The sequence below is a fragment of the Octodon degus genome, unplaced genomic scaffold, assembly GCF_000260255.1.
Source record: "Octodon degus isolate 3935 unplaced genomic scaffold, OctDeg1.0 scaffold00230, whole genome shotgun sequence".
Taxonomy (NCBI): domain Eukaryota; kingdom Metazoa; phylum Chordata; class Mammalia; order Rodentia; family Octodontidae; genus Octodon; species Octodon degus.
Window position 1 is genome coordinate 118,872 of NW_004524806.1, and position 18,829 is coordinate 137,700.

Consider the following 18,829-nt stretch of genomic DNA (forward strand, 5'->3'; position numbering starts at 1 on the left):
GTGAGCCATGGGCAGCACTGGACTGTGTTGGCTGTAAGGGAGGCGAGGTCTCTGGTGTGACATGTGCAAGTGCAGAGTCCTTGTTTCCAAGACCACCGTGCTGCTGGGATGGCCCCTGGACTCTGACCAATGGAGAAAAGAAAGCCCAATCTCATTTTTGTAAATGAAAACAGTAGCACCATGTCCTTTTATATAATTTTAAAATTACTCTACCTTAGTGTAGTACTGTATTTTTTCCTGAGATTGGAACAATATTATTTTCAAATTTGGGTTAGACAGTGGTGTTCCACTGTAGTTAAATTCAAATATACCTAGTGCAGATAGAACTTAGTTTTTCATTTCAGGAGTTGTCATAGTCTAATTTCCAGGCAGGCTGGGTTTTTATGCCACTTCTCCATCTGAGGCTGACACTGGGGGCAGCACTGTTGTGCCAGATCATACAGTAGTAGGAGGCTTCATCCCCAGGCTGCATCCCAGGAATATGCAAAACTCCTGCATTGCCTGAGGTGTCTTTTGACCTAGAGAAGCAACTGGAGATGTCAGTGCCACATTTCTTATCAGGGTTTGAGAAGTCTTTTCTTTTCCTTCCTCTTTTTTTTTTTTTTTTTTTCCACTTCAATGGATTGAAATTAGGGCTTTGCTCTTGCCTGGCAGGCAGTTAAGCCACTGAGCTACATCCCCTATTCCCCATTTTGTTTTCTTAAACACACACACACACACACACACACACACACACACACACACACACACACTAACTGTCCAAATCAGACACTGCTCTTTCCTCTCTTTCAGAACCCAAAGTGGGTTAGGAAACATCAGTGTACTTTTCCCCTCATCTTTATATCATTTGGCATATCTAGAGGCCAGAAGAAAAAGATCACTTGGAAATCCATTAAGGAATCATTCACAGTATCAGGGCTCACCAAGGGCTGCTTCATGTTGTGGGTCCTCAGTTAACTCTGCACTGTTCATCCACCTCTGTCACCAGCCAGCCGTGGTGATAAGCCTCTTCCTCAGGATGGTGCTCTGAGCAGGTAAGGGCAAATGTGTTCCCAAGTATGGAGCTCAAGAACTGAGCACACTGTCAATGTTTAGAATGAGAGGAGAAGAGAAGGGCCATTCCAGATGGTGGTAACAGAAATCTCTGTTAATTGAAAGCAGAATGAGAAGTAAGATAAGGAAAAAAGTCCTTGCTGAGCTATGGACATGTGAAGGATCCCCATTGTTAGTGCTGAGGCTGGATTTTCTAATTTCTTTTTTTCGTACTGAGCTCCATGCGTACAAAGGTGTATTACTGTAGTGCATAATACAAATTTGATCCCTTACTTTTCTCTCAGCTGGTCCTCAGACTTGAGAATGGGCCAAATGAAATGAATAGACACTTCTCAGTAAAATAAGTATGAGGGGCTGACAGACCTGTGAAAATGTTCAACACTACTTGTCATTAGAGAAATGGAAATTAAAAAATGTTAAGGTTTCATCTTACACCAGAAAGAATGAGAATGCCAAAGACATCAAAGAATGAGAAAGCTTGTGTGGCTTTGGGGCAGAAAGAGCCTCTATACTTTGCTGATTGAAATGTGAACTAGAACAACCATATGAAAGACAGGATGGAGACTTGTTAAAGAAATAAAATTAGGATTTCTACTTGAACCTATTCCCCTGCTAGATATTTTCTTAAAAGAGCTAAGGTTATCACATTATAGCAATAGATGTACACCATTGTTTATAGCAGCATTATTCTTGATAGCTAAATCCTAGAAGCAGTCTGCTTCCCCATATCCAACTGATGAGTGGATAAAGAAAATGCACATCTATGCATGATGTAATAGTACTCAGCTTTAGAGAGGGATCATTTTGAGACATTTGAAGAAAATCGATATTCCTGGAAAGCAAAATGTTGAGTGAAATAAATAAGACCTCCAAGCTTAAATACTATATGATAGCTCTTATTTGAACAAGACAATGTACAAGAAAAGAGGAAAATAAAAGATTGACAGATCAAAATGTAGGGATCTTGTACAAATGGTTAGTGGTCCAGGGGAATAACCTGAAGCAACGGAGAAGGAAGATAATATAAAAATTCTTAGCTGCATCACTCACATGTGCTCACAGTGAATTTAAGAATTATGTCATCAATATGAAGTAGAAATAATAGCATTAAAAATGAAAATAGGGAAAGGAGATAGAGAAGGGAGTGAGTTGGGTAGAAAATGGAAAGTAATTTAAAAGATTCAAGCTGTGTTCTGTACATGCACACACTGCCTAAGATGAATAATACGCTGCCTGCTGGCAACACCTGTAATTCCAGCTCTTGGAACGATCATGCAGGAGGACCCTCTGAGTTTGAGGGAAGCCTGGGCTAATCATAGTGAGTTCAAGACCAGCCTGGAGTACATAGAGAACCCCTGACTCGAAAAACAAACAAACAAATGAAATGCTAAAATAAAAAGATGACTTTTACTTTCAACTACTGCAAACATGAATAAGTAGAAAAAGAAATCATTGGTAAGTATCACCACAGTAACCTCCTGTTTATTCTAAAAGCTGGTTCTTTAAGTAGGTGTGGGCTTTTAATATGAAGAATGATCTTGTCCTGGATTCCACTCTCGGTCTTTGTTTTCCCATCTCAACTATTTTGAGGCAGCAGAAAGGCCCTCTCTTGAGGTCAGTGCTATATTCTTGGCCTTCCAGTTGCACATTAATTTATACTGTTCATAATTGGCCTATTGTGTCGATGTAGCAACTCTAAATCAACTAAGATATTACCTTTCATCACAAAGAAAAATGATTCAATTTTCAGACTTCAATAAAGGTAATTAAGGGCTGGCCAAATAGCTCAGCAGACTAAAGCACCTACAAGGAGGGGCAGGGCCCGAGGGTTCAATCCCTGGGCCTGCCAGGCTGACCTCACCCCCAGGGCACTCTGAGAATGCAATTAAGCCTGGGCGTGTGCTGCACACCTGTAATCCTGGCTCTTTGGAGGCTGTAAACAGGCAGATCACTGTGAGTCTGAGCTAGTAATGAGACCCTGAACACCCTGCAGACCCTTCCCTAAAATACAATAAATAAATAAATAGTCAGTAGATAATAATACAGAATCAAAATGGTGTGAGCACTTATCAAAGACAAGTGTGACTATAATCCTCAAAAGGTTTAGACTGAGGAACTTCTCTATAGATCATCTGACTGTTTATTATCTACTTTCAGAAGTACCATGAATCACTGGCATAAGATTTTTCTCATACTGTAGGTTTTCTCTTCATGCTGTTGGTTATTTTCCTTGGTGTGCAGAAGCTTGTTTATAGTATCCTGTTTGCTGAATCTTACATTTTGTAGATATGCAAATGATATTCTGTTCAAAAATTCATTGCCTATCTATGCCTATGTCTCCAAGAGTTTCACCTGCTTCCTCATTCAACAGATTGTTTCTGTCTTGACATTTAGATCTTTAGTCTGTTTTGACTTGGGTTTAGCACAGTGTTGTTGGGACTCTTGTGATTTTCAATAATCCTAGTGAAAATTCTAATGAGATGAGGAAAATGAAGACAAAAGCTGAGGTCAGGCGAATGGACCTCTTTAAGGACACGAGAGAGGAACGGAACTATGCCTGTAGGGACGGGTACTTATATTTTGACAGAGTTAGCATCAGGAGTCACAGCGTTGCTTACCACTGAGTTAAGAATTGCCTCAGACAAGATGTTTTTCTCAGGACTGAATCATTTGCAGCATAGTGCCCCCATACGTTGTGAATTATAAGGGTCTAGGTCCAATCTTCTGCGTGTGAATGCCCAGAAGCCTAGGTGCCTATCAACTTATGAGTGGATGGATCAAATGTGGGACTTGAACAAAATGAGTTAATATTCTGTCATAGAGAAGGAAAACCTTGAGTCGTGTGTAGGAAAATGATTTTTTGGGGGACTTTAGTGTTAAGTGAAATGAATCAGACACATGCGCTTAAATATCACATGGTTCTCCTATCAGAGATCTAAAGTAGAAGTAAAGAATAAAATAAATATAGAAAATACAATGCTGGGAGACAGATTTTTGCAAATGTGAAGGCTGCCAAGAGATGGAGGGGAGGAAGAGGGAAGGAGAACAAGGGGATGAAAAAGTACTGAGACTTCTTGTGTACATGACCAGCTCCCCACTACAACCATGCAGGAAGTAAATATTGAACAAAATAGGTAACACGAATATAATCCAGGGTCAATTATATACCTTTATTGACTGGAATTATAAAATACTGTTTTAGTGCTCATGTAGTTTGGAGAATGCTCCCTGTGGCCAGGAGTGTTCAGAGATGGCACAGCTCACCATGTATCCTCTGTGGGATCCATTTCAATTCCACAACATGGATGGATTGCAGGTGGACATGTAGATTGAAGGAAGCCATACAAGAGGAAATATACAGCATGTGATACCCTTCAGAACCTTCGGGAATGAAAACACATTAATATTCACAGAGAGAGGGTTAGTTGTTTCCTCTGATGATCTTGAGAGAGCAGGTGGACTACTGTGAAGGACACAAGGAATCTGGTGGGGTGGTTGTCGGATTGCCTGATCTGATGTACCCAGAGGACAATAACATCTCAAAATTCGTTGAAGTTTTTACTGCAATTAAGTTTACTTTTTATGATTATATTATTTTTCTTATATCAGGACACTGTCTACAGGTTCTACAGCATCTCACTGCATAGATCAGACTCATAGTATTCCTCCTGTTTACAGCTTCCCAAGTGCTGGGACTACAGGTGCACGCCAACATGCCCAGTCTCAGTCACCATCTCAGCATGCCCCAGGGAAGGGGCTGGCATGATAGGCCTGGGGATCAAACTCCCAGCCCCTGCCTCTGCCTAAGCAGATGCTTTAATCCACTGAGCTATTTGGCTGCCCCCCCCCGAGGTTATTTTTTATATACATCCTATATTTAAAATAAAAAATTGTTTGTGGAAATAGTCTGTGACATGATGCTTTGGTATGCTATCCCAGAAGAAGATGACAGGTCTGGAACTCTTGAAAATAGAGGAAAAAAAGACAGGTGATGAGGTACAGGATTCCCTTTCAGAAGTCAAGTATGAGATGAGCAGAGTTGGACTCGACAACCCACCCCCTGAGGTTTGAGACATAGAAATCACAGGATTCTCTTCATTTTTTTTTTCCTAAAGAAGGGAAGGATCTAGGAAATTTATGAAGGGCTTTTCTCTGGCAAAAGCTACCACTGAGTGACTCAGAGGGCACAAGTGAGCAGGAAACTCAGTCCAAGTGTTGTCTTTGGATACACCTGAGAATACAGTGGCAGCAAAAAAGGAAACTGCAGGCGTGAGCCACAGGTCCTGGGTTGTTATAGCTTGTGTGTATTTGTTCCCCCAAAGCCTCATGCAGTTATATGACAGACTTCTAGAGGTGTGATTAACTCAAAATCAATTGGGGTTATGGGTGTGTGAGTGCTGCTGGGTTTATGGGTATAACTGCTGTTGGGGCAGACAGCCTCAATGTAACTTAAGGAGACAGATGTGCTCCCTGGAGCCACTTTTGCTGCTGCTCCTCCCATTTGCTCCTGCCATTTTGCTGTATTCCACCACCATGAACTGCTGCCCTCTGCCATGTGCCGCTCTGCCTTGGTGCCAGCTTGGTATGGCCTTGAATCTCCACAAACCATGAGCTAAATAAACATTTCCTTCTCTCATTTTGAGTGTCAGGTGTTTGTCCCAGCAATGAGAGGAGAGTAACTGAGACACGCATATGCACCCTTCTGGCAGAAGAGGAAGTTTTGTCTTAGCTTCCCCATGCGGCTGGAGCACTGTGCGAGCACTGAGGCTGCTATCATAAGACTGACAGAAATAATCAGCCTCGTCCTCAGATTGGAGCCCACTGATGGTCAGGGAGCCTGAGCTGCCAGATTTGGAGCCAGAGAACCGATCAGAGACCCCGGAGGGTCGATTGCTATTATCATAGATGATGAGTTTGGGAGCTGTTCCTGAGAGCTGCTGGTACCAGTGGACATCATAGCCACTCCCAATATTGGTGCTGCTTCCAGTGCAGGAGATGGTGACTGATCCTCCTGGAGACCCAGACACTGAGGGAGGCTGAGTCAGCATGGCCTGTGCCCAGGAACCTGCAAGTGGGAGACACAGAGACGTGGATCTAGTTCTAAGACCAAAGGAGAAGGCCGGTCCCCACACCCCATGGACTAAGCTCTGTCTCTGCCTGCTATCTCATCACCTGTGCAGTGAGCCAGGAGGCTGAAGAGGAGAGGGCACCAGGCCATGGTGGAGGTCATCCGTGGGTCCTACCTTCTGAGCCCACAGTAGAGCAGAGCTTCCCTCAAGTCCCAGGCTTGCCCTCTTCATATGTGAGAAGAGGAGGCTCCACCCATGCAAATGGGGTTCCTATCAGGCTTCTGAGCTCACCCTGGGTTCTGGCTCAGTCCTCTAGGCCAGAGAGAGCTCATTGACTGGGTCAAGGTGGGGCTGGATTGGCTTTGGGGATGGAGCGTTCAAGCTGTAAGATGTCAGCTGAAGATGTGTGTGTGTGCACGGTGCTTTCCAATCTGACCACACGTAGAGCACTCATTCATAGGCTGTCAGCACCACACAGTTTCCTGCCCATAGTACACCAAGCTGTGACTTAGTGACTATAGCCTCTCAGGGACAGAAATTAGGTGTCAATGGTGAGTGTGCACTTGGACAAACTGGATACTGAGGAGGGGCCCAGGACACCAGGAGCCTGTCACACAGCAAAAGAAACAAGAGGAGCCCTCTTAGTACCTGTGGGAAGATGGCTTTTAATACAATTAGAATCTTCCTTTTAAATTCATGAAGGATCAGGCTGCTGCTGCTGCTCCCAGTACACACTACAAGTCCTTTTATTAGCACTGATTTCCTTTCATAGTTTAGCAGATGCATAGTGCTGAGTTCTCAGAAGCTGTTTGCTTTAACTGGACATGTGCTGCATAGCTCCTGTCCTGTCAGTTCTACTCTTTCCCAACTTCCCATTTACAATCCTCCAGATAGTGTATATATATATATTTTTTCCAGATAGTGTATATATATATATAATTTTTTTTTTTTTTTTTTGCGGAACTGGGGATTGAACTCAAGCCCTTGCGCTTGCCAGGGAAGGACTTATTCTACTGAGCCATGTCCCCAACCCCCAAAAATGGCAGAAGGATTTTTGTTTTTTGGGGAGGCTGGCTCAGAATGCTTTCAGGGCAGATTTGGCTGGCTTGAGTTGTGAGGATCAAACCACAGGAACCAGAGCCTGACTGCTTTGTTGAAGCAGTCACTAAAAGGTCTGAGCTAAGTGGCAGGTCCCCCAGATAATATTAAAAGTCTAACTCTATCATCCTTTGTGGTCCTGGAGAATTGTATGAGTGTATTACAGGTGCTACTTGGTAGTATTTTGACATTTTTGTCTTTTATATATATCACTTTCTCATCTAATGCTCAAATGTGCTATTATTATTTTTGGAATACTGAGCCTCTTATTGAATTGGTTGATATAACTGCTGAAAAACAAAAATATGTAATATTTTTTACAAATAACAAGACCAGTGCTGGCAAACCTATAACTTGCTGTTGTTGTATTTTTTCATTTGAGGCAAAACAGGGTCATAAATGAGTGTTTTTTAAAACTAAATATACAGGGTTAATTGTAGTGCTGACACATTGCAACAAGTAAATGGGGTTGGGGTTGCACTTTGGGTACTTGTCTCGAGAAGATTCATTACTGATCAACACTCTGTAAGTGACACTCAGTACCATGTGACCCAGGATTACTGCAGGAGATTCAGAAGGTGGTAGAGATAGATAGCAGATTAAGCAACTGCTTAACCATCTGCATGCTTGTGGCAGGCGTGCCCCAGGATCCTCTTTGGTGTTCCCTAGATAACTCATCATCTAAGGAGAGGATGAGGTAGTGAAGAGCCATCGTGCTGGTGGTGAAAAGGTGTCCAGAGCTTTGGAATAAGAAACTTTCTGAGGCTGGCCAAATAGCTCAGCAGATGAAAGCAACTGCAAGCACGTGTAGGCGCCGGGGATTTCACGCCTTGGCCTGCAGTGACGGCCCCACTTCTGGGGCGCACTGAGATGGCAGTTGAGACTGCGCGTGGTGGTGCACACCAGTAATCCCAGCTCTTGGAAGGCTATATAGTGGCGGATCACTAGGAGTCTGGTCAAGTAGTGAGACCCTGAACACCCTGTAAACCCTTCCGTAAAAAATGCAAAAAGAAAAAGAAAAGAAACTTTCTGTTGTTGCGCCCCTCCCATCTCCAAATGCTTCTTATTGTATTCTCAGGGAACATTCTAGGTCGTGTTTCTTCCAAGAAACTGGAGTGGGGGATGCCATTATCCATCTATCTCTGCCTGACCTCAGGAGTGGACAACTACACAGGGTGGGAAATAAAATAGAAAGTAAGAGTGTGCATTAGAGACAAGTTGTCCTGTTACCTTGGGAGGTGCAGGTGCAGGAAAGTCACACTGTAATGGCGACATTCCTTGCCTAAGTGTGTGACAGCCAAAAAGGCCTTTCCTATGTAGCCTGTGTCACAGCTGTCTTCATTGGTCAGTGCAACAGCGCCCCCTGCTGGCTGTGCATGTCAGTTTCTCAAGTACCTCTGACCCTGAGAGTCCTAAATTGAGCAGATTGATTTTTGTGATGTTAATTCAAAGTATTCTTGAAACAGTAAGAATCATTCATGGTGTTTGGCATTTAGATTATAGTTTTTCATGGTCAATCATGTCCTTCAGTCAGGTAAACACAAGTTTTCCTTTTCAGGGCTTATGTTACCAGGTGTGTCATTATTACCTGCCGTGTGAGTTTGCTTCTACATCGTGCCTGGGATTACGTGCATACTTTCAACATCTTTAACCAAAAACATAGCTCTAAGTCTCCCTTTTAGTCTCCTTGTATTAACTGCATGTGTGTGAATTTTGCAGGTGAAGCCTTCCTTCTTGTTGCTGTGGCCAGTCCTGCCCTAAGGAAGCCTCATGCTCTCTCATTGTCATTGAACCATGAACATATTTATATGCTAAGAGTTCCATTGATGTAATTGGTTTTGAGTTTTTAAGATCTAGGTAAAAAAATAACTGATATTCTTCCAATACCATCCCAATTAAAGAATCAGGGAGGAAAAATATAAAAGTTATCCTCAGGTTGACCTGGAAGAAGTAAGATCATGATGGATCTGAGGCTCATGCCCTTTAAGTAGAGGTGTCTCCTGCATCTGAGATTGTACAAGAAAAACAGAGAAACCCAGAGAGTTAACTTGCCTGAGGTTTCATAGGCTAGTCAAGGATCAGCACAGCCTGGGGTCAGAGCAGGGACATGGAGGGCATAATTGACATTCACAGAGATAATTGTAGACACTTAGGTGTCCTTGTCACTTCTCTCTGCACATGGAGGTCTAAATAATGGCTTGGGGTAGGTAATTATGACTGCACGGAGAAGCAAGCTACAAAGTATATGTTTTCATTCTATGGACAAAAATGGGCTTCAGAATGGCGCGGGGCCATGTGGTTTCACTAGTTTGAGTGATAGCTGGCAGTATGAGCAGCCACCGGCTTTGTACTTACTATACTCAGTGACAAATAGTGAATAGAATGAAGATCATCTTTAGCTTACTTGTGCAGGAAACTCTGACCAGAGGGAAAGTTGATGTGAAAGGTAATGAAAGGACTGTGGGTGCCACAGTTGCTAGGCTTGTGGAATGCATGGCGACAAATTAGAATGAATCTGCATGAAAACATTGAGGAGAATCACCATTGGGTTATTCTCAGAAGATGTGTGCTCTGGTCATTGTAGCCTTCCTTCCCTCCAATAAGATTCCTCCCTGATTAAAAAAAAATTCCTACCTCATGAATTTACTTAAAAATGGTTCGTATATGTTATGTAACATGTCATATTTGCTGGCCCTTTCCCTTAACAAAACTTGCTAAAATATATTTGGCAGGTTGCTTTTCATCTCTATCTTTGTTATTATGTTCTTTAGTTACAAATAAATATCTGCAGAGGTCACAGTAAGTTGCTGTTTTTCAAAACTTTGAAAACAGCCACTCTGGTTCTTCTCACTGGGAGAACTAAGTCTGATCTGTGAGTACTTTTTGAATTTTCTACACACCCACACTCATGCACTGTGAAATACTTCTTAATATTAGGACAGTTCCTGGCAGTGGAGTAAATACATACTTGCCAGTGGTCACCAGTCTGGAGTACCAGCTAAAAGCTAGAACTAGACCAGGCATTTTTTTGATAGATGAGTAGATTTCTTATAAAAAGGACTGAGCCTCCATGCCAGTGTAAATTTTTGAGATCATGGAATCTACTTGTCTGAAGCACTTTGTCCTGAGAACACAGAACTAATCCTGGGAAATGCAATGTACTTGGAACCCAGAGAGGACTGACCTCTGAATGCACTGACTTATCAGGGTGAGACATACTACATTCTGTGTCCAGTTTCTATTTTGTTACTATTTAGACATCTAAACAGCACAGAGATAGTAGAGGCAGTTAGGTAGGGCAAGGCTGCTGAGAGTGCCATGACCAAGATGAAACACATCTCAGCTGTGGCCAAGTTGCGCCCAGGCTTGAATCTGTTGGATCCCAGGCCTCAGATAAAGATGAGATCAGCAGGCTTATATACTGCCTGGACAGACACCAGGCTTAATGCATCCTAAGTAAACATCAATAACCCAATTTGCTGACAAGTCTAGACCCATCATTTCCTAGGATACGTCTTTGTTCTTTCCCTGCATCCTAGTGAGAGGTCCTGATTTCCCATTAAATCACTGTGACCTACATGACTACACGTGTATCCTTACTGGTTAATCATAGCTTTCACATATGTCATAAGTATGTGGATATTGCTCTATAAAATCTTCTTAAAAGTGGAGTCCCCAGGCTACATATTCCACTTGGGACTCATCCTGTTCCTGACAGGATCTCTGTCCTCTCCACAAATATATTTGTACTCTTAACCTCTATTGGTCCTAGAATTCATGATTTAATATTTAGAGAACACAAGCTCATCATAAGGGACATCTAACTGTTTGAGTGGTATAATTCTTCCCTTGTGCTGTATTTGGAGATTGTGCTATCATGATTACAACAGAGAAAACAAGTTTCAGAAGAGAAGTTCTGTGAATGGGGACCAAGGATCCCTGGATCTCTCAGTCTAATCCAGACTCCCAAGACCAGGAAGGTACCTCCAGGACCTTCCAGCCTCCTGAGAAGTGAATGAGAAGGGTGAGAACAGAAGAGCTCAGGGTGTACGGGCACAGTCATAGGATAGCACACTTGTGGACCAATTGTCACAAACATTAGAAGCCAACTAGAGGCTTGTGACAACAGGGTGCCACTGCTTGTCACGTAGCTAGTTTACTAAATTCAGTCAACCTGGACTATCTACTTCTCTTGGATAATGCACTGGGCCAACATGATAGTGTCCAGCTTTCATTTTTCTTAGTTAAAAAACTATACATTGTTTCCAATTTGCTCTAAGGACTTTCATGTCTGGGACAGACCAGCCCAGTCAAGGACTCATTTAAATCTATCACTTGCTCTGCTCATATGTCCTCCCCTCCACCCAGAATGCTCCTGTCTAAAGATAAATAATTCCTTTTCAGAAGATCTGCCCAATAGCATGACTTAGTTCATGTCATCCATGTACTCAACCATGTAAGACCTGCTATCAACATTGTAATTCCCACTTGTATACCGTTTTAAACTAAACTCAAACTTGGTTCTGAGCAAGTGATTTTAAACTCTGGGTTCCAGAGTCTGATAGTACAATAATTGTTGCCTTCTAACTCCTTGGTGCAGAGTCTTCCATTTAGTTTGGATTGGTTTCTGAAACAAAGTCATGGTACACAAGTCCACACAGCTCTCTCTCCTGAGGATTTTGAGCAGCACCAGGCCCCTCTCAGTTCTTCTCATCTTCTCCATCAACCCAAGTTGAGGGAGAAGCATTTTTGCAAACCATCCTCCTCCTCTACACTATCCAATCACCTCTGTAGCATGTGACTCTGCCTCTTGCCTGGAAAGTTGATCCTAGCAGTTTCAGAAAAGGGTGGGGCTCCTCTCTAGTTTCCCAGATAGATATAAGGACACGATTCTTGGGCGTTAGCAGGAGGCAAAGCCTGTTGGCCCTGATCAAGTGGAGGTTTGCATGCAGGATCCACAGCACATGGCTTTCAGGGGCAGGTAGCACACACATTTAAGTCATACACAGGTCAGCACCTGGACTCTCCTGATCTGTTCATGGTGTGGTTTAAAGGAAAATGTGACAGGGGGACTTGCCCTCCCTGGAAGGAAGGAGAGCAGGAAGCCCAACAGTGGGAAAGAACAGGAAACAATAGCTGCCTCCATCTAGTGGACCCTGAGCTGCTCCTTCCTCCTTTCTACAGGGCGAGCAGAACCTTCACTCTAACAGTGAGTGTGTGTACGCTGCTACCTGCCTCCTTCCTCACACTTTCTCTCCTTCCCTTTCCCTGTACTTATTGTTTTCAATATAGGCAATTCACACTGAGCTTCATCCCCATACTCTTTTAAGGTTTGTTTTTTTTTCCTGAGACAATGTCTCTGTAAGGTAATCCTTGTCCCTGGCTGGAATGAATTTGTAATCCTCTTGCTTCAGCCTCCTAAGTAGCTGGGAAACAGGTGTGCACCAACACCCTCCACTGGTTCCACTTCCTAATGTAGGCTCAGTGGCTCACAGACTTAAACTCCAAAAGGAAATATCATATAAATAAATGAGTAAATGCTTTTCAATCACACTGATAAATTCCAGGGCAATATGTACTCCTAAGGTGAGTTTCAGAGTGAAGGGAGCCTAGGCATGGGCAGGCTCCCGATTTCTAGCTAATCTGCTTCTCTGACTTCTCCCCTGGGAGGCGGGGAGGCAGGTGCTTTCAGGGGGAGGGAACAACGCCCTTCCAATCTCATCTCAGCGTGTAGATACAAGTCCTTCTGCATTTCCCTGACACCCATAAAGAGCTGGGGATAAGTCTAAATAAGTGATTGAAAGAAGTATAAGGAGGACAAGGTACGTGATTATTAACTTTGAAAAGAGATATTACAAACGTTCCAGATTTTCCTACCTATAACTTCTGGTATTATGAATAGGTCACTGGGGAAAAGGGTGACTAAAGTAAGAAAAATGCCCAAGTATTGAGAAGGAAGGCATGACTCAAGGAGGAAAAGCCAACTTTGGAGACAGAGCAGTGAGTAAACAGGAGGTCAGATGAAGGTGAGGACTGCTGTGTGCTGGTGCTCACTTTGTTTGTGATTCTTAAAGAAAGTAGAACCTCTCCCCCACTCGCAACTGTCATGTATACTTTTCTTTTAACTTTTTGGTACTGGGTGTGAACCAATGTTCTTTGCACTCAGCTATGTCCCTTGCCCTTACACTTTTTATTCTGTAGGTCTAGCTAAATGGCTGAGTTGTCAGGGCTGCGCTGTGATCCTCCTGCCTCAGGCCCTGAACTCTGGGATCACAGGCCGTCATCAATATCCCCACGTGTGGCTTTATTTTTTTTAACCAACTGCTTTGTATCTCTCTTTATGAGGTTTGTCTTTGGTTTGTCTCTGCTAATGTTTATGATTTTATTTCGAACCATTATCTGGCACTGAGTGTTTACAACACGAGCATGCATTATTTATAGATGGGATCTTTGAGAAATGCAATATCCCAGGGCTCAACCAAGAAGCAGTGATCGGAGTCTGCATTTAACAGGACACATGGAGGATGTGCACCTTACAGTCTGGGAAGCACACATGTGCCACAAACATGGAGATAATGTTCTGGGTTTGGTTATGTTTTTATTTATTCTGTGTTGTAACAGCACGTGTATCTTGCATTTTCATTGTGCCTGCATAGTGCTCACAAAGACTGAGGTGAAAATGGCGAGCACCTCTTCCAGAGCTCACAGAATTTTAAGAGATATACTAACATATTTCATTTGTAGAACACTTGTCTTCGGATGTTCATACATTCACATATTTATGTCATAAAAAATTGAAATTAAAGTTATAATTTTGCAATAACATAAATAATCACATGAATATTAAGTGCAATTAAGTGCTTATGTACTTAAATGCAGAGAAGTCACTTTGTTCTTTTTTTTGATTATGAGACTGGGCCTCACTCTGCAGACTAGCTTGGCCTTGGTCTCATGGCGTTCCGCGTGCTGTGGCCTGCTAACTGCTAGGGTTACAGGAATGCACACATATCCCGGGACGTTGTGCATTGTCAGCCTGAGCTTTCAACACTTTCATGAAGCTTAGAACTATGTACACCAATAGGATTGTAGCTTCAGGTAAATTACAGGTCATGACAATGTAGTGAGACCTGCATTTAGCTATAATATTACATTATATGAGTATAAGTTTCATGGCTTTGACACAGTGATCTATTATGACTGATCTGTAAATTCTTTCTTCATTTTTATTTTGGACAATTTTTATTGTTATATTCATTTATGTTTGTAGATAATTTATTTTCAATTTGCAATCTATTTAAATTTTTTTAAAAAACTAAAAAAATCCCTATAATAACACAGTTTATAAGTATATTTATACCAATTAATTCTTTCATTACTCTCTCATAATAAATGTGTGAGACATTAAAAAATAGATATAATATTCAGTAAGTGTTTGGTGTGTGGGTTTCCTGCAGAGCCACAACTTCAATCTCAATCTCTGCCTGTGTCGTCACTCTGTTATTTTCTGGGAGCTTTGCCTCCTCCTTCATGCTTCCTTTTACAGATGTCAAGGACGAAGGACACAGAAGGCATGCCACTACAGTATGGCCTTATTCTAACTAACGGAAACTGCAGTGAGATTACGTCTTACATGGGATCATATTCTGTGTACTGGGGGTTCAGCAAGGTACCCTATCTCCTTATGGTGAAGTATACTTATATACAATTTTTTTTTCTGGAACTGGGGAATAAACTCAGGCCACTGCACTTACCAAGCAAGTGCTTATTCCAGTGAGCCATCTCCACGGCCCCTTTTGTACATAATATTAAAGAAATAAATTTTAATATTTAAAACAACATTGCAGTAAAATTATACCAAATGAAATAAACTGTATTAAAAGTAGTGGGAGTTTTCTTTACTTTGCCCTTAGATTAGAAAAGCACATTTCTGGTGATGCTTTTCTGTGGAGGGAATCAGTAGCTCACAGTCCTGAGTCCTGCTCAAGTGGCTACCAATCTTTTGGCAAAATGCCGCAAGTCAGCTGTGCTTTGTGGAATATGTCCATTCAAAAATTCACCAATGTGCTCCACTTTAATATTCCAACTGAGTAGGAATCAATTTAAACCCCTCTTTTCACCTGACTCCCAAGAAAAAGTAACAACAAGCCGGACCGGAACCCAAGGGGGCGCCACATGTGTGAAAAATAAAAAGAGATATATGCCCACACCACACGCCAAAAAAACACCTCGGGTCTCAGCTGCCAACCGGGCCAAAAAACCCCGAAAAGCAAGAAGCAAGAAGAACCAACCCTGTGCTGCACTCAGTCTCTTGAGGAGCACAGACCACAGTTGTTTCTTAAGGATGTAGCCTGCGAATGCTCAGGTGACCAGAAGTGCCTGTTGCTGTGTCATAAACCAGTGTCCTGTAGGCTGACCAGGCTCCTGCTTGGCCAGTGTGCAGTGTTAACACAGTGAGGACCAGGGAGAAGCAGCCAGAGCTGAGAGAAATGGTCTTTACTGAGCACAGGATCAGGATGGGCTCCAGGGGCACTGCAGCCTGAGAACTGAACACTGAAGTGAAATAAATGCATGTCAGCCATGAGGAAGAAGGACAGAAGCATCGCAGTGGAGTGAAGTCCCTGAAATCTCCAGGAAGCTTTAAAGAGAGTGGGGAGGAGGCCAGGATATGGTGTAGTCTTCCCAAAGATCCCTGCACAAGAAATATAATATAAAACATGTTTTCTATACTTTATATTAATAAAATATAATATTGAACTTCCCACTCCCATAACTGTAAGACGTAGTAATCGGTTGTTTGTGACCAAATCAGGTTATGACATCCTCTTGATGAGCTTCAAAGTAATAAAGCTCACATGGAAGAGCATGGAGAAACACAGAGGAGCTCATAGCAACTAAACCTGAGAGAACAGAGGCATCTTGAAGACATATCCTTGTTTATTTCTAATTTTTGTACTCAGTACAAAGGCCCACGCTGTATTAGCAGATGGACAGAGGAACAACGAAGTTGCTTCAGTCACAAGTGCAGAGAGAAGAATGAGAAAGGGGGGCCAAATGGGGCAGGGGGTCATTGGAATCAGCTCTCAAGACCACGAGGTAGTGTTATTGCTTCCTGTCCCTCTCCAACTGTCCTTCAGAGCTCTGCGGAATGGTCCTCACTAGGGTAACAGGCTGTCTCTGAGTGTCCTAAGCCTCCTTTCTGTGCCTCCCCTTGGAGTAGAGAAGAGAGGTGGCTTTGCAATCCCTGTCTCAGAAGTAGAGAGAACCTGGTGCTGGAAGTCTCTAACCTCACTACATAATCAAAGTCCCAATTAAATCTCCCTGCAGAGCAGATTCTGTGCAGTCCCCACACCAAGAGTCACAGAGGCCTGTTTCCTCTGAGCCCGAGGAGAACAGGGTGGCTCTGACTGACATTGTACAAAGAGCAGAAGTAAGGGAAGGTCACTTGTCCTTAAGGCATGTCAGTGATGCAGGGCTGTGATGCTCTGGACACACGGACTGAGCAGAAGCTTTCAGACCCGCTGGTCTCCGCCTGAGTCCTGTGGACAGTGTGGTCAAACACCCACCTTCTCATCTGTCATCTCCTTGGAAGGACATTGAGCCCTGAAAGGGGCTATGTTGTATTTTCAGATGTGATCAGTTTGAGATATATTAGCAATAAATCATAATTTAAACTAATGGTAAAAGGAATATTTTCTCCTCAGTTCCTCCAGCAAAAGGGATGCTAATAGGAGACATGAGCTTAAGAGTCACCATTGAGGTCAACATGTTCCCAGGCAGTGAAGCAGAATCATTTGACATAGAAAATGCAAAGGAGGTTTTCGTATCACTTCCATAAGGGTGCACATCACTGTGTAATGCTTAGAACCCTTATGCCAGACATTACAGTAGTAGTCAGCCTCATCCTCAGGCTGCGGCGCAGAGATATGCAGAACCCCTGCATTGGTGTAAGAATCTTTAGATCCAGAGAAGCGACTGGGGACTCCAGATCCTAACTCTGTACTTGTATAATAGTACAGGAGAAACCAGGGAGAGCTCCCTGGCTTCTGCTGATACCAGTGTATTCCAAAGTTACCAACACTGTATCCACTGCTCAGGGTGCAGGTCAATGTGGCTGATTCTCCAGGAGATACAGAGAGGGAAGGTAGCTGAGTTAGCACAAGCTGGGCAAAGGAACCTAAAAACAGAGACAAAATCATATGAACAAGAATGGACAAAAAGTGAACTGCTGCTTTTTCAAAGGAGTAGACACAGAGACAGCAGAAGGAAGGTCTGGATCAGTGAGGTCTGTCACTACCTGTGAAGTGAGTGAAGACAAAGAAGAGCACAGAGGCCCAGGCCATGGTGGACGCAGCCCTCCTGATGCTCAGAGCTAAAGTCAGCTACCTCTAGCCTCTTTTATTGCTTGCACCAGCCCCAGGGAGGAGGCATCACTGATGCAAATGGAGTTCTGCCCATTGCCTGCCTTTACAGTTCCCCCATATTTACAAAGCTTCTGAGGCTGGTTAATGAGGGAGTTGGGAGGCATTGGGGGTGGGGAGGAGAGTACAAGGCCAAACCGAGAGAGACACAGCTGCTAAAACTGGGCAGAGCTGCAGTGTTGTCTCCCTGAGGAATATGGGGGATGCACAGCTGCAGGCCTTCCTTGTGCAGATCCTGAGACAGCCCCACAGCACCTCCTGTTGTTCACTATGCGAACTTCTGTCCCTAAGTAGAAGTGGTGTTACATCTGGCATCTGTCAGAATTCCTGGTAAACAGAAGGCTATGGAGACCCTGCTCATGCCACAGCTATTTTACAAGGCTAAGAATTTGTTTTAGTACCTTTGCTATTGAGGATAATGGACAAAGCACATATATGGATATTAGACACAGAACACACAGCAACCATCTAAGTGGGTGGGTGCAATTCAGTGAGGCTCCAGAGGATCCAGGAGCTAAGACCTGAGCGGCCCTTTCCCTAGAGAACATCAAGGAGGAACTGTGATCTGGTTAGACTGTACATTAATATTTTGCTGTGGGACAAAGTAAGAAGATGACATTTCTAGAGAATGCAGGTTTTCAGAAGATGGTGCAGCATGTACAAATATTTCCCCAAATCAAGTAGTATGAAGTACTGGAGCAGGGCTAAATTCCTCATATTCTTTAGTCTCCTATCTCTTGGCTGATTATGTTACCAGACATATTATGTGTCTATGTTTCTGTCCTCACTGGCACAGAAACTATTTCTCCTGGGATCTCAACACTTCAGATGGATAAATCAGTACAGCCGGAGCATAGGAACCTGCAAAGTAAGTATAATTCCTATTGTCCTGCACTCCAGAAAATGAATCATCGCAGTATAGAAAATATCTATGCAAAGCATAACACAGTCCAGCAGTGAGACAGATGCAGAGAGGTTACAGGTGGAAGCCTGGAAGCCACCGCGTGAGGCGGGACAAAGAAAACAGAATCGATGGAAGGAGAAGAGACCAGTTGTCACCACAGACATTTCCACTGAGGAAGCGAGATTAATGTGACTGCTCATGTGACTCTCTTGGACACCCATATGTGTGCCTGCTGCTCTCGTTTGTGTTGACACTCTCAACTGTTTGTCCTTCCTCCTTCCCATCTT

At 43.2% G+C, this 18,829-nt stretch overlaps 2 gene segments (V, D, J or C); both read right to left on the minus strand.

The window, feature by feature from the left end:
* Positions 1 to 949: 949 nt before the first annotated feature.
* LOC111813835 lies at positions 950 to 6,316 on the minus strand. The segment is given in 3 exon segments: positions 950 to 1,081; positions 5,805 to 6,118; positions 6,226 to 6,316. Coding segments are annotated over 3 exon segments (504 nt in total).
* A 10,662-nt stretch (positions 6,317 to 16,978) lies between these two features.
* LOC111813836 lies at positions 16,979 to 17,573 on the minus strand. The segment is given in 2 exon segments: positions 16,979 to 17,394; positions 17,515 to 17,573. Coding segments are annotated over 2 exon segments (462 nt in total).
* Positions 17,574 to 18,829: the final 1,256 nt, after the last annotated feature.